We start from the raw sequence: 14,288 nt of genomic DNA, 5'->3' as shown, positions 1-14,288 counted from the left end.
CTACTCAATGATAATATTTTTAAATGAATTTCAAGTAAGTTTACTGATTCTAAGAGATAATCAGTCTTATCTTTTAATAGTTACAAAAATATCTGACCAAAATGTTTGAAGTACAGATCATTATCCACCTAGTTCAATAAGCCTACATCCAATTGTCTTTTGGTAATTAAAAAGTCCATCTTCGAATGTCATGAATATTTACCAAAGGAAAAATAATAATAATTGTCCATAGACTGTAAAGTCATTAAGTAAAGGTCACAAAAATGTCTTCACTAATTGGGATAATATGTGCCTTCCCAAGAAAATCAGTTTAAAAGGAATTTTACAATTGGATGCCTTGGGTCTTATTTGCATAAAAACTACTTCCCTTATTCTGTAGTACACCCATGAGTTAGAAACTGCACATCCTATAATTTCTCCTTCTTCCTCTGGTCTCCTCCATCCTCCACATGCCTCAGACCCACTTACTACATCACACTGCCCATCCCCACATACTCCTTCAGCACTTCCAATTCTGGGTAGGCATCAATCTCATCTGAAAATAAATATTATGTGGAATTTTTCAGGAATAAGTAAGTGAAAAGTTTTAAGCCAAACACCAGTGGCTCATATCTGTAATCCTAGCTACTCATGATGCTGAGATCTGATGACTGCAGTTCAAAGCCAGCCTGGGCAGAAAAGTCCATGAGACTCTTATCTCCAATTAACCACCAGAAAACTGGAAGTGGCACTGTGGCTCAAGTGGTAGAACTAACCTTGAGTTGAAGAGCTAAGGGACAGCCCCCAAGCCCAGAGTTCAAGCTCCATGACCAACAAAAAAGTTTTAAATGCTGGTCATCTGAATGGTATGAATAAATCTCATGTTATCTGCCACCATCCTTCCTGAGATCTGAATTGTTCATCTGTGCAGAGTGTATCTACACTGTATATGCTACCAGCCCTTAGTCCAATCAATCACAACATTGAGATTATCATCATATTACCACAGTGCTATGGCCATTAGCCTTCATTTTACCTAATGATGGTCCCAAAGCACAAAAATAGTGATGTTATAACTCTTCTGTTTGGGTGTTAGTAATGGTTAACTTCTTAAGGTACCTAACTTATAAAAAAATTTTTGTTCAACATGGGGCTTAAACTCAGGACCTGGGCCCTTTCCCTATGCCTGTGAGCTCAAGGCTTGCATTCTATCACTCTGAGCCACAGCACCACTACCAGTCTTTTAGTGCTTAATTGTAGAGAAGAGTCTCACAGACTTTCCTGCCCAGGCTGGCTTCAAACCTCCTGAGTAGCTATGATTACAGGCACTAGCCACCAGCGCCCACCCTTGAAAATTCAATTTTATCAGAGAGATATTTGTAAAGAAAAAAAAACACATGACACCTATAGGTTTCACTAACTATCCCTGCTTAGGGGGTCTTGGACCTTAGCCCCCCGAAATAAAAGAGGACTGCTATATAGTACCAGAACTTAAAACTGACATGATTCCAGCCCCTTCCGTGCTCAGGTGGAGAGGAAAGAAGCCCACAGCAAGGAAGAGCTCAGTCTTTAGCCCCACCCCAAGCCCACCTTCACACTCATTGCTCTGCTCCCACGCTGCAGGCTGCCAGCGCCTCTGATTGTACCCCACACAGCAGCGATTGCACGTCTCCCCACAGGTGTGGTGCTGGCATTCACATCGGAACCTGGGCATGGGAGGCAAAGTGTGTCTCAGTGATTAAGAAGTTTTGCTTAATATCAGCTGTTCCTGTGAGCAAAACTGACAGACGCATGCAGTCCTGGTGTTACCCATGGAGTGTGCATTGAGTAATTTAAAGAATAAAGCACTTAAAGTACATTATGCCAAGTCCTCTACAAGCTGCTTATGATACCCAGTCCTAGATGGTGAAGATGTTGAAAGTAAGAGGTATTAAGACTCTTGCCAAAGGTCAAACAGTAATAATAAATGGGAGAGCCAGATTTTACACGTAAGTTTGGCTTTGAAGCCCCAGCTCTTCCTTCTCTACAACATTGAATTCTAATAAATGAGCAGATGAGGAAGAATTCACTAAGTTTCCTTGAATATGTTATCATATCTCTACTGAAATCCAGGGTCATCTTATAGGAAAGAGCTCCTCCAGTTTCTTGCTCTCAGCCTCTGTTAACCCAACTCTACAGCAGGGCCAAAAGCCAAGATCACTCAGAATGACCAGTGTCCAAACCTAAAATTTTTGCATTTCTCTCAAAAATTTTCCAAGTTAAAATGAAATATTTGTGGCCTTGACATTGGATTGGAACTCCAAGCTCGAAGTTGTCATTTTATCCTTTGTCAAAAGAGGATTCAAAGCAGTTGTCTAGGAAGGCTCTTGGCTGGACCTGAGGAGAATCCTTCAACTCCTCTGTGAGGAGAGGTGGGTGGCATGTGTTCAGTCACAGTTCTCAGAGAAGGTGTCATCCTCTGCCTGCCCAGCTTCCTGAAAAAGCACCTGGTGTAGTTCGACTGGCAGCACACAACAGCTGGGGTCCAAATGGTCAGAGAGAGGCAATTAAAGCTCATTATCAATGAAATACTTAGCATATGCTGGACTGGAAAAGTAATTAGGGAGGACTGCTTGAAGAACATATGGTCTAACACTGATCATAGGAGGATTAAAATTGAGCACAGCAAATAAAGGAAAAGCAGCTGAGTACTGATATGAGTCATATTGATACCCCCAAGTCATTGATTTCCTGATTATTTTGCACCCTGAGGTAAAGGTTATGGGTCTCTCAAGCAACTATTTTTTAGACTATGATTATAGTGAAATATAAAACTAAGCAGGTTACCCCTTGGTTTGTTGGCTTCTGGCCATCTAGAATTGAGCAAGTGAACCTCCCATCCACCCGTGCATTATGTCAATGTACAACACATGCCTGGTTGAAGCCTTCCTTTGCTGGTTAGCAACTAACTTTGTCTATCCTTGCTTCCTACAATTAAGTCACTGAATCATTTTATTTCTGTTCATGTTTTTAGATTTCAGGAGCACTTGTTCAAGGTTAGACTGTTGGGTAGAACCAGTAGGCAGGGAAGGCAAAATAGTTGTGCTGAAGTGGATCAACAGCAAGGTGAGCTATCCACCAAGGCATAGGAATGGCCTCCCTGCATGTGCACTGTGAGCCATTGGCCTCCCAGGACAGAACTCCTCTAGGTCTGACAGGATCAACAGGGATGAGAAGTCCTTCTAAGTGTGAATCCTAGCTCTACTCTAACCACCTTTACTCCATTCCCACATGGCACCATTGCCCAAGGCTCAGGGCCTCTCCTGACCAGACTGCTAGAAAGCCAATGTCTAAATGTGGTACGTGGTGGAGACATATTCATCATTAATGAATAAGCCCTGGATGATTAGATATTGGTCAAGAAGTATTCTCAGGAGCACCACCTCATTCCTGAAGGATGGGTGAAAACATTTGGTGAATATTACTGGTCAGGAACAAGAGCTCCACCAAGCATACCAGACAAGCTAATGGCAGGCAACTCTGTCTGAATATGAAGTCTAAATCCGTATAAACTTGAACTTGACTGAAAGTAAGATACATCCCTGCTAAATGCTGCTTGTGGGGAATTGTGGACATTAATCAAGACAGGAAAAGAAAATTACAACTCTATCTAGCATCCAGTAATTCCCTACCCTTCTTAGTAGCCCTCTTGAGTTGGTGTTTTAGTATATGAAAACTATATCTCTGTACAAAACAAAGCAAGCACACAAAAGGGGGCACATTCATGTTCACTGCATTAGCGACAATAGCCAGTAGCTGGAAGCAACCTACGTGCCCATCTGTAGGTGCAGTCTAAGCAAGCAGTGCAATATTATTCAGCCTCAAAATGGAAATTCTGACACATGTTCAACATAGATAAACCCTAAAGACGTGAACTATACCAGTTACAAAAAGACAAAGACTATTTATGATCCTACTTCTTTGGACCAGTCAAATTCAGAAAGCTTAAGTAGAATAGTGGTTGCCAGGGCCTAGCAGTAGGGATAGATGGGCAATTGTTTAAATAGTATAGAATTTTCTGTTTTTGTAAGATTAAAAGAATTTTAAAGACCAGCTATAGAATATATTTAACCTGAAAGTAATGAACTTATATGTTTTAAAGGACTTGGAAATCTATACCCCTGATTCCATTAAACCAAGGATAATAACACATTCTACTTCTATTCCCTACATCAATCAAGTCTTAGTGGTTTATCTGGCAGCACAGCTTAAGTTATGAGAGGAGGCTTAGATCCTGTTGTTGGTATTTAGAACAACCTCTGTTCAGACAGGTCCACAGTAGAAAAGCTGTGGTTTATCTTCATCTTAAATGGATTTTATACTGGACATGAACTGGGAGCATCATGGAACTACACTATAAAATGCAAACATGGCATAGAAAAGAAGAGAAAAGGTTTTCAAAAAACAAAGCAGTTTGGCAATGAGAAAGATGGGAAACAAAGTAGTTCAAGAACTGTTTAAGAAAAGGAAAAAGAAAGTCCTGAGAGAATGTCATGAAATGACACAGAAGCGCCTCCATATCCTTCCCTCTATGGAACCAGTGACTAAAGGGGCTTCTGTGACCAGTGATGTGACCAATAATGTGTAGACTTTACTACTCAGAAAATTTTGAATAATGCTTTTCTAACACTATTCAATATTCATTATTATTCTAGATTTACTCTGAGTATAACCCTCATTAAGTATTTTTGCAACTCTTCCTCCCCAAAAATCTAAATGAGTTTTGTTTTCCCTTATAATTCTTTTTAAATCACTAAAACATAATCTGAAATAGAAATATGAAATATGGTTTAAATATCTGAAAGCATAGTAGATTTAGAACCAGGTTTCACCACTGAACTCCTTTATGTAGGTAGAATTTAAACGGGGCCGAAATCCATTTGACTGCATCATTGTCCCTTTAATGGCAGCCACACAAGACTTTCGGTATGGAGGAGAGAATGCTTCTACTGAGTCAAGACCAGCATGTGTTGTCACCTTCTCTGCCTTCTATTCCATCTTGAGGTAGAAAATGTCAAACATGGAAGAGATCAAGTAAGTGCAAACTCAAACTGTGGGTAAAAAGTTATTATTGTTTACCTAGAGCATTTTCTTGGGTTTGGAGTGCTGTGATTAATAAAGTCTGCAATTTATTCACAAAGGATCTGTAGAAGTAAGCAGAGGGCTGGAGAAGAGGAAGGACATACGTGCCACTTTTTTTGACCCTGAAACATTCTTATTGAAGGCAGAAACCTAGAGATATTTAATGGAAGCAAGTATCCTTATTAGGTATATGGGACCAGACAAATAGACTTATTCATAGCAAGGCTTTAAAACGATCTGCACAGTGTACTTACAGTTTTTCAGGATTGTTTTCAGTGCACAGTTCAGCATGGCCATTACAAACACACCGCCCACCAATGCTGATATCCTTTATGCTGTAATAATACTGCACAACAGAAAACAAGACATGTCAGTTTCACTAAACAACAATGCCAACTGTCTATGCTGACTCAGCTTCTCTTTTATTTTATAATCTTGAGCTATTTCTCCTGTCAACCTCAACACAAATGGGAGTCTGATCTGCTTGCAACTTGTCTTATAAAATACATGCATTTCTTAATCAAGAAAAATTCTGAATTTGTACATTAAAACAAAAAAGTAAATGCAAGCTCAGTTCCAGTGGCTTCAGGCTTGTAGTCCTAGCTACTCAGGAGGCTGAGATCAGAACTAGGTTCAAATCCAGCCCAACCAGACAAATTTTGAGAGATTTTTATCTTCAGTTAACTAGAAAAAAATCTGGAACTTCAGGTGTGGCTCAAGTAGTAGAACACCAACCTTGAGTGAAAAAGCCAAGTAGAGCACTATTGTGAACTTTAAATGTGTTGAGGAAAAGAATTATACTCTTTAACATAATGGGAAGAAAATAAGTGCAGGGTTTCACATTTGTTTTTTGGTGGTTTTTTTCATCTTCTTGAATTATTTTCTTTTTTTTCCCTTATTTATTGTCAAAGTGATGTACAGAGAGGTTACAGTTTCATATGTTAGGCCTTGGGTACATTTCTTGCACACATTTGTTTATTTGTAAATCTGAGTTTTGTACATTGTACACAGTTATTTACCAAAAATAAACTTTGCACTGGATATTTTATACCTACTATATGTGAGTATTTACAAAGACGGACCTGATACATCACCCCAAGCCTAACAAAAACTCCTAGTTGTTGGCAAGTGTTGAAGCCTTGCTAGTTCAGAGTCAAACAGATCAAAGTTAACTCCAAAACAGCCAGAGAGAGCCAACTTCAGATCAGATGAGGATCAGCTCCTAAACAAGGCTACACATACATAGGTACAGGCCACTTTACTGCCTCCCAAGTATGCACTCGACCAGTGAGGAGATTTCACGAGATTGTGGGAATTGTGGAACAATCTTTCTCATTAAGCCATAATACCAGGAATAGAATAGCTGTCTGTGAAGAAGTCTGAACTCACAAACACAAAAGGCTTTCTGTGTCCTTCTTGTTGAGTATAGTCATCTTAAAGAAGTTTAATTCACTGGATGCTGAGGTTCTATTCTGGTCCTCTCATTAAATATTGTTAAGAGTATCAAAGCTTCCTGAGAACACTTATCTTCACCTGAGGACACTGACAACCTTTCCATGCAAAAGTCAGTGTTACAGGGTTCTGTGACGACTAAACACCTGAGGCTATGCTGACTGTCACAGAAATTTCTCTTCCCCGAGTATAAGGAGAGAAACACACTGGCTTAGCCACACACTGGACTCGTGTGATAGGATAGCTGGTGCTATATCCTCCATTATAGAAGCAATTTATATTGGGAGATGGGTATGGAAATTGTATGTAGCATGCTCACCAAAATTACTTAATGGAAAAGTCTAAGTTCACCTAAGGGACAGAGATAATAGTGAAAATCTTGCAACTCTCAGAAGAGACAGTTTACAGGAGGAAAATGACAGCTGTAGTCCATCAGGAATCCCATCTCTCCCTTATAAATAGTGATTGTTGGAACCAACTTGGGCCACACCTACATAATGGTTCAGAGTATGGTAAGTGGGGAGGAAATGCAGGAGGTGGATCACTTATACTCAAGGTGCTTGGCCTTTCTGGAAAATACTGGAAACCTATTTTTTTCTATCCCAGCTCTCTGCTACTTCCTACATAAGAAGCCAGATTCTAGAAGGTATAGTAGGCATCTTCCATTTGCCCTTGAGCTGAACTATATACTACAATCATGGGTTTTCTTGCTTTCTGGCTTCCTGTTTGGTTTGGCCAATAGTAGGCATCTGTAAAGATCAGAGGGTAGGATAAAAGTGAACTCAAGGTCATTTATACTGTGCCCATGAGACAAGTTATGACATCTAAGGTGAGAGATGTTTAAGATGGATATCCAACATAGTGGACAGAGTACCAGTGCTTATGAGCATCTATATTCTCTACTGTAGTTAGATTCTATTACTCAACCTCCTAGATGGGGCTGTAATAGAGCAAGATCTTCCCAGCAGAAGTGACTTCTATGACTAGGAGCAGGTGGATCTTCTCTATACACTTCTTCCTTTATCTGCTGACTTGACTGGGAATCCAGAGGCAAACTCGGAGGTTCTACAGGGCAGAAAGCACCTGGTTCCCCAGATGACTGTGGGGCTGATTTCACCTGATCCACATTAGACTGTGAGAAGACACAGCCTCTATTTGTCATACCTCTTAGCTTCAGAAATTGTTGATTATAGTAGTAGTTAATTCATCTCAGATGACTATAATCTTTTGCCTTTCATCTTCTTTGAGTATAATGACTTTTTTCAAATAAACAAAACTCCTAATAAAGTAGTTTAGATGAGAACAGCTAGTAGGCATATATCATTCCTGGCTGTAAAGGCTACGTGAAAGAGCTGAAGGCGTTTATTTGATGAGCAGTAAGAGTAACAAAAATGACATTGCTAACTAGGCACTTACCAAACCTTACTCACCCGACGTGTGACTGTTGGATCTCGCTGTGCTTTGGAGATAAGATGCCCAAGGAGGGTGTTGGTTCGGAGAAAGCGTAAGCGGATGTTTGTGGCCTTGGTAAACTCCCTCAGGGTGTCAGAAAAAGTAAAATTTCTGGCACCTGGACGCCCATTAATCAAGGATACCACAACCTAAAGTAAGAAAACATGAAAAGAAAATAAATCCTTCCATCAAATTATAGCAGCAAGGAACTAAATATAATTTCCCAAAGCACTTGGCTCCCTTGAACCAGTGCAGATAGTCAGGTGGTCTTGGATCTTGTTTAGTCTAAAGACAACATTGATAATTGCATCTTGCCTCCCTAATTGCTTCTGAATTTAGGCACTATGTGTTTGAAACCTAGGCCCTCTGCAAAGGTATTTCATTTTCAAATTTATGTTCTATCTATATCACTGTGGTGCTATAACATTATGAAATACTAAAGCTATAATCTATGTATATCTATCTGTCTACTTATTAAATAAATAAATTCGAGATCTCAAATGGAATTTTCAGCCCAACTCACTCTGGTAGTCCTTGATGCAGTGGCTCACTTTACAATTTACTTCAAAATACTAGTTTTCCTCTTGATCTAAATTGGATCACCTCAGAAACTTAATGTTCATGATTATGAAAGCTTTAATATCCTCGTGTTTGCTTCTGAGTCTCCCAAGTGTACTTACCTCACCATTTTCCAAGGGAACAATGCGGGAATATTCAGTCACACAGAGAACATCGTCGTCCCTGGTGACCACCACATTTGCCTCTTGCCCAAATTGTTCTAGACAGTCTCCTTTAGAATCTAGGAAGACATATTTTAATATCATAAAGTAATACATGAAAATGGAAAAATCAGAGGTCTTTTAGACTGTTTGATGAAAGTTTAGAATGACGTTTATAATTCATAAAAAAAAAAAAAAAACACCAAGCCATTTTCAGGCTATTTGGCTTCTGGCAGCAAAGTGTGGGAATGCCACAATAATTTTCATGCCTCATTAGGCAAGTTTACCCTGTAAGAAGCCTTCACAAAGAAAATGAACAAAAAAATAATAATCTCCTAAGCAAAATTTCTGCCTGACACAATTTGTCCTAGGGTCCAAAGACATCGATATTCTTCATTAGTAAAAATAAAAAGTTTAAAGTAAGTGATATACAATGGAGGATCCACAAATATTTCTAGTCCCTAATTCTTCATTAAAAGGAAAAGACTGTATTTATTACTATAAAATAAGCTGCAATGCTAGTTCTGAGTGTTTTTTCCTTGAAATCAATGCACATGTGCTTGGGTAAATGCAAATGTTTTGACAATAACCTGGACTGTTAGAAGTGACTGGGTCCTGCCTAGAAATTTGATAACTGACACCAAAGTCTTGATCTGTTGCCAGTAATTAATGCCCCTCATCACATTATAGGTGAGATTACTTACGAGCAAAATACTGCCATGGTGAATAGGTGGCTCCAAAGTCGACAGATCTTTCCAGGACCCAAAGATCAGGACGAGGAGAATTAGCAAATTTGATTAAAATATAGGCCACATGGAAGAGCTGACAAAAGAGATACAGTTATTAAAGTTACCTCATTGTCCACAGATCTATTTCTACAGAACACTGATTCCCAAGGCAATGCACCAGCCACAACCTCAGTCCCAAGGTATACATCGTTATTTCTAACTCTCTCTCAGGCATCTCTCTGGGTGCAGCTTCTCAAGCTTATCATGCTCAGAGCCAAATGCATCACCTTTCTTTTGCCACCAAATGCACAAAATCTTTGTCATAACTTAACCCACATGCATCTGAATTTCAACTGGCCTACACAGCATCTTAGCCCTCACATCATGTCTATTTATCAGAGAAGTCTAATGGCAAGCAATGACAATTTATGCTTAATCATTCTAGGACTACAAGCCAATAGGTCATCCCAGAATCAATTCCCCATGGAAGGGGCTGGGAATATGGCCTAGTAGCAAGAGTGCTCGCCTCGTATACATGAAGCCCTGGGTTCGATTCCCCAGCACCACATATATAGAAAATGGCCAGAAGTGGCGCTGTGGCTCAAGTGGCAGAGTGCTAGCCTTGAGCAAAAAAAAGAAGCCAGGGACAGTGCTCAGGCCCTGAGTCCAAGGCCCAGGACTGGCAAAAAAAAAATTCCCCATGGATACCAATGGATTATATTGTCTCTCCTGAAGGGCCTGATAAGACAATGAACACAGGTGTTAAATCTATAGTAGCCTGAAGAATAAGCAAGAATATTTTATACCCCTCGCCAAACTCTCTGACCCTCCCCATCGCATAAAAGATGTTTGTGGTTACTTTCCAAGTATGATATCCATCTTCATGAACCTGCTAGAGCTATCTCAACAGTCATGTATATATAAGCTACAAAGTATATAGGAAGTGGGGCTGTGGCTCAAATGATAGAGTGCTAGCCTTGAGCTGAAGAGCTCAGGGACAGCACTCAGGCCCAGAGTTCAAGCTCCATGATTGACAAAGAATAAAGAAGTATATAATATAATAATATATAGCAATATATTATTATATAATACATAATATATAAAACATATTTTATATATGTTATATACTATATAACATATATAGTGATATATAGTTATACAGTTATATAATATACAACTACATATAAATACTCTATGTAAATATAATATATAGCATATAGTATATGTAATATGTAATATGCATTATATAATACACATTATATAATATACATCATGTAAAGCATATATAATATATACCATATATTTTATATACATTGTATGTTCATATTATATACATATACTTATATATGTTTTTAATCTCATTTGGTAAATGTAAATGTTCTAGACTTCCAATCTGCAAACCAAAATCCTTAGGATAATAGTTGTCGAATTCCCCAGTCTGAGGAATCTTTATACTTAAAAAAGTATGGAAAACTGCGGGAACTATCTTAGGATATTGAGGTAACACTTAGGAATAAGGACACCAACTTGAAAGGCACTTGGCAAGGTAAGATTTTATTTCTGCAGAAGAATATAAGACTGACAGGAAGCCAAGTAAGCAAGAACAGGCTGTCTATCTAGTTATTATCTATAATGAGTTACTGCCTTTAATTCTGATTCGTTGGAACTTAGTTTCATACTCTTGTATAACTGGCTAATCCAAAAAGTTCATACAAGGTGGGCATTGGTGGCTCACACCTTCAATCCTAGCGACTCAGGAGTCTGATATCTGAAGATTTTGGTTTGAAGCCAGCCTGGGCAGGAGAGTCTGTGAGACACCTGTCTCCAATTAACCACCCAAAATCCAGAAATGGGGTTGTGGCTCAAGTGATAGAGCACTATCTTTGAGCAAAAAAACTCAGGGATAATGCCTAGGCCTTAAGTTTAAGTCCTAAAACTGGTGTGTGCACACACGCATGCACACACACACACACACACACACACACTAAAAAAAAAAAAAAAAAAGTTTATCCTAGCAATCAACCAAAACCAGAACACCTGGCCAAAGCATGAACTTGTCAGAAAAACCATCTTACTCTGCTGAGTCATGCCTCTGGCCCCTAGAAAAACAATTATTTTAACAGGAAGTTGCTTAACTAAAATAACTTCTTGTAAGGTGGCAGATGCTCTTAAAATGCTGATGCTTGTGCCAAGCAACCACTTTGACAAAAAAAATTCTAAGCCTTATGAGAACTCCTAGAATCTTTTATGTGGATTCTGTCTATTGAAACATACTGTATTAAAATTACAATTGAAAAATTTTAAATATACTTTTAATTCACATCAAATAAGAAACCCGTTATATGTTTAACATAGCGTATTTTTATGAAAATTGCCAACTTTTCTGAAACAAAAACATCGTAGTGAGAGTAACAGCATTGCTTTAGTTTTTTACAGGTCTCTTTAAATGTCTAGCTTCATGGGAGCCAGCTACATTCTGATACCTGCTTCTGCATTCAACCTCCTATTAGATATTGTTTTGGTTAAAGTATTTGGAGAAAACTTGGCCCTAGTTACATCTGTAATGGTGGAAAGGAGAGCCCTGGGGTCTGAGGGACTTCTTTTTTTTTTTTTTTTTTTTTTTTTTGCCAGTCCTGGGCCTTGGACTCAGGGCCTGAGCACTGTCCCTGGCTTCTTCCCGCTCAAGGCTAGCACTCTGCCACTTGAGCCACAGCGCCGCTTCTGGCCGTTTTCTGTATATGTGGTGCTGGGGAATCGAACCTAGGGCCTCGTGTATCCGAGGCAGGCACTCTTGCCACTAGGCTATATCCCCAGCCCCTCTGAGGGACTTCTGAAAGGCCTTGGAATTCCCACAAGCTCTCACTCACACAAAGAACCACTGCTGTCAGTCACAGGATTAACCCTGCTTCTAAGAAGCCCCTTAATTTTTTTAAGAAAGTGATCATTGTCACCCTTATTATTGGAAACCTTGTGTTTCCGCCAGTTCTGTCCTAGTCTTGGGCTTACATGAACACTCTCTGATGGTCTATCAACTCTTATGAAACAAAACCAATTAGGAATTAAAGAGCACTCTGAAAACTTTAGAGTAGTACTTAAGGATAGGAATGGCAATTCACAAAGGTCATATACCATGATTCCATAGTGAAGGGACTTACAGGAATTTCAAGAACTCCTATTTGGAAAACTAGAATAAGGATACATCTCACAAAATTGTACCCCCCCAATCCCATCAAAATAATAATAGCACTTTTAGATATGAGAATAAGGGATACTCTAAATGAAACATTATTTTCTTATTTTTATCAGTAGACATTAACAGTATATTGTGACAATTCAAAAGAAAATTTTTATTCATGCCAGTACTGGGGCTTGAACTCAGGGCTTGGGAGCTGTCCCTTGGCTTTTTCATTCAAGGATAGGCTGTACTACTTGAGACACAGCTCCACTTCTGGCTTTTGAGTGGCTAACTGGAGATAAGAGTCCAGGCTGGCTTTGAACCTTGATCCTCAGGTCTCAGCCTCCTGAGTAGCTAGAATTACAGGTGTGAGTTGCCCCTGCAAAACTCAAATATTTTTGAATACAAGAATCATTATAAGCATTGTTTACCTTTTCTACCAAACTCCTGCTCACAATCAAAGTACCACTCAAATCCATATAATAGATTTTATTCAATGATTGCTGCATTTCTAAGTGTCACATTGAAACTTAGCAAACTTTCTGTCATTTAGAATACACAATATTGGCTGGGGATATGGCCTAGTGGCAAGAGTGCTTGCCTCGTATACATGAGGCCCTGGGTTCAATTCCCCAGCACCACATATACAGAAACCGGCCAGAAGTGGCGCTGTGGCTCAAGTGGCAGAGTGCTAGCCTTGAGCAAAAAGAAACCAGGGACAATGCTCAGGCCCTAAGTCCAAGCCCCAGAACTGGCCAAAAAAAATAAAAATAAAAATAAAAAATCCTGAGGCTCTGTGTGTCTAACCACTGGTAGTCATGCCACAGGACCCAATATGGACTTCCTGTTGAGCCTGCCTCAACCTGGGGAAAATAAGTTCTCAGAGAAGTTACAAATATTGCTATTTCTAAATATATTACAATTGTTACTATAGGAGGCCTGGCATAAGGAGTCACGTTATGATACATCTGGAGAGTCTTACTAAGTGCCTTGATTTTCCAATGCTGCACTTTCTGCTTCTGAAAAGCCAAATGCATGAAGTAGCTTCTATGGGTAAGAGGGCCTCTGATTCGCTTCATCCTACTCTTAGGTAATTTAAAACATCAGAGAAGTTAAAAATTCCAAGTCCTGCAGAAGATGGGGTATATTGCCTTGTTAAAGAAACCACAACTTGATAAAGGCACTGAGCTCACCCCACCCCACTCCTCATCTTCGAGCCACCGGTCAGACAGGATGTTCCTCTTTAAAATGTTTCCCTCCTACTTTTGCCTTGGGAACCTGTTTCTAGGCTCCCCCATGTATGTATGCTCTGACTATTGGTATTTGGCATTCAGTTTTCAGTGGTGTGGTTTTGTTTGGGTGTTAGGATAGTAGATACAATTGCTTGCTTGTTTTGAAATGAGGTCTGGCTATGGAGTCCAGGCTAACCTAGAACTCTTGCCTCTGCCTCCAAGTGCTGAGATTATAGGCATGTACTACCATGCTCAGCTTACATTCATATTTTATGATGCCACTGGTACAGATGCCTGAGTCTTACATATCACCATTGCTGTTATATAACTTGCAGTCCGTTCTTCATCATCATCATCATCATCATTATTAAATAATTGTATGAAGGGATTACAATCCATAAATCAGTTTATGAGTAGTATAACACTTCTT

The 14,288-nt window shown here is 39.3% G+C and overlaps 1 protein-coding gene across 3 annotated transcripts in view; it reads right to left on the bottom strand.

Annotated features, from left to right (window-relative positions):
- The window catches only part of Lama3 (laminin subunit alpha 3), a 214,209-nt gene that overhangs the window by 158,291 nt on the left and 41,630 nt on the right, over positions 1-14,288 (bottom strand). For all 3 annotated transcript variants that reach the window (XM_048363240.1, XM_048363241.1, XM_048363244.1), the window contains exons 3-7: positions 9,428-9,545; positions 8,685-8,803; positions 7,983-8,153; positions 5,355-5,446; positions 1,570-1,685 (exon numbers count right to left, since the gene is read on the bottom strand). In XM_048363240.1, coding sequence (XP_048219197.1) covers positions 1,570-1,685; positions 5,355-5,446; positions 7,983-8,153; positions 8,685-8,803; positions 9,428-9,545 — 616 coding nt within the window. The remainder of the gene's footprint in view (positions 1-1,569; positions 1,686-5,354; positions 5,447-7,982; positions 8,154-8,684; positions 8,804-9,427; positions 9,546-14,288) is intronic.

The sequence above is a fragment of the Perognathus longimembris genome, chromosome 15 (genome assembly GCF_023159225.1).
Source record: "Perognathus longimembris pacificus isolate PPM17 chromosome 15, ASM2315922v1, whole genome shotgun sequence".
Classification (NCBI taxonomy): Eukaryota; Metazoa; Chordata; class Mammalia; order Rodentia; family Heteromyidae; genus Perognathus; species Perognathus longimembris.
Note: the sequence above shows the minus strand (reverse complement) of the source record. Positions and strands in the feature narration are given on the sequence as shown.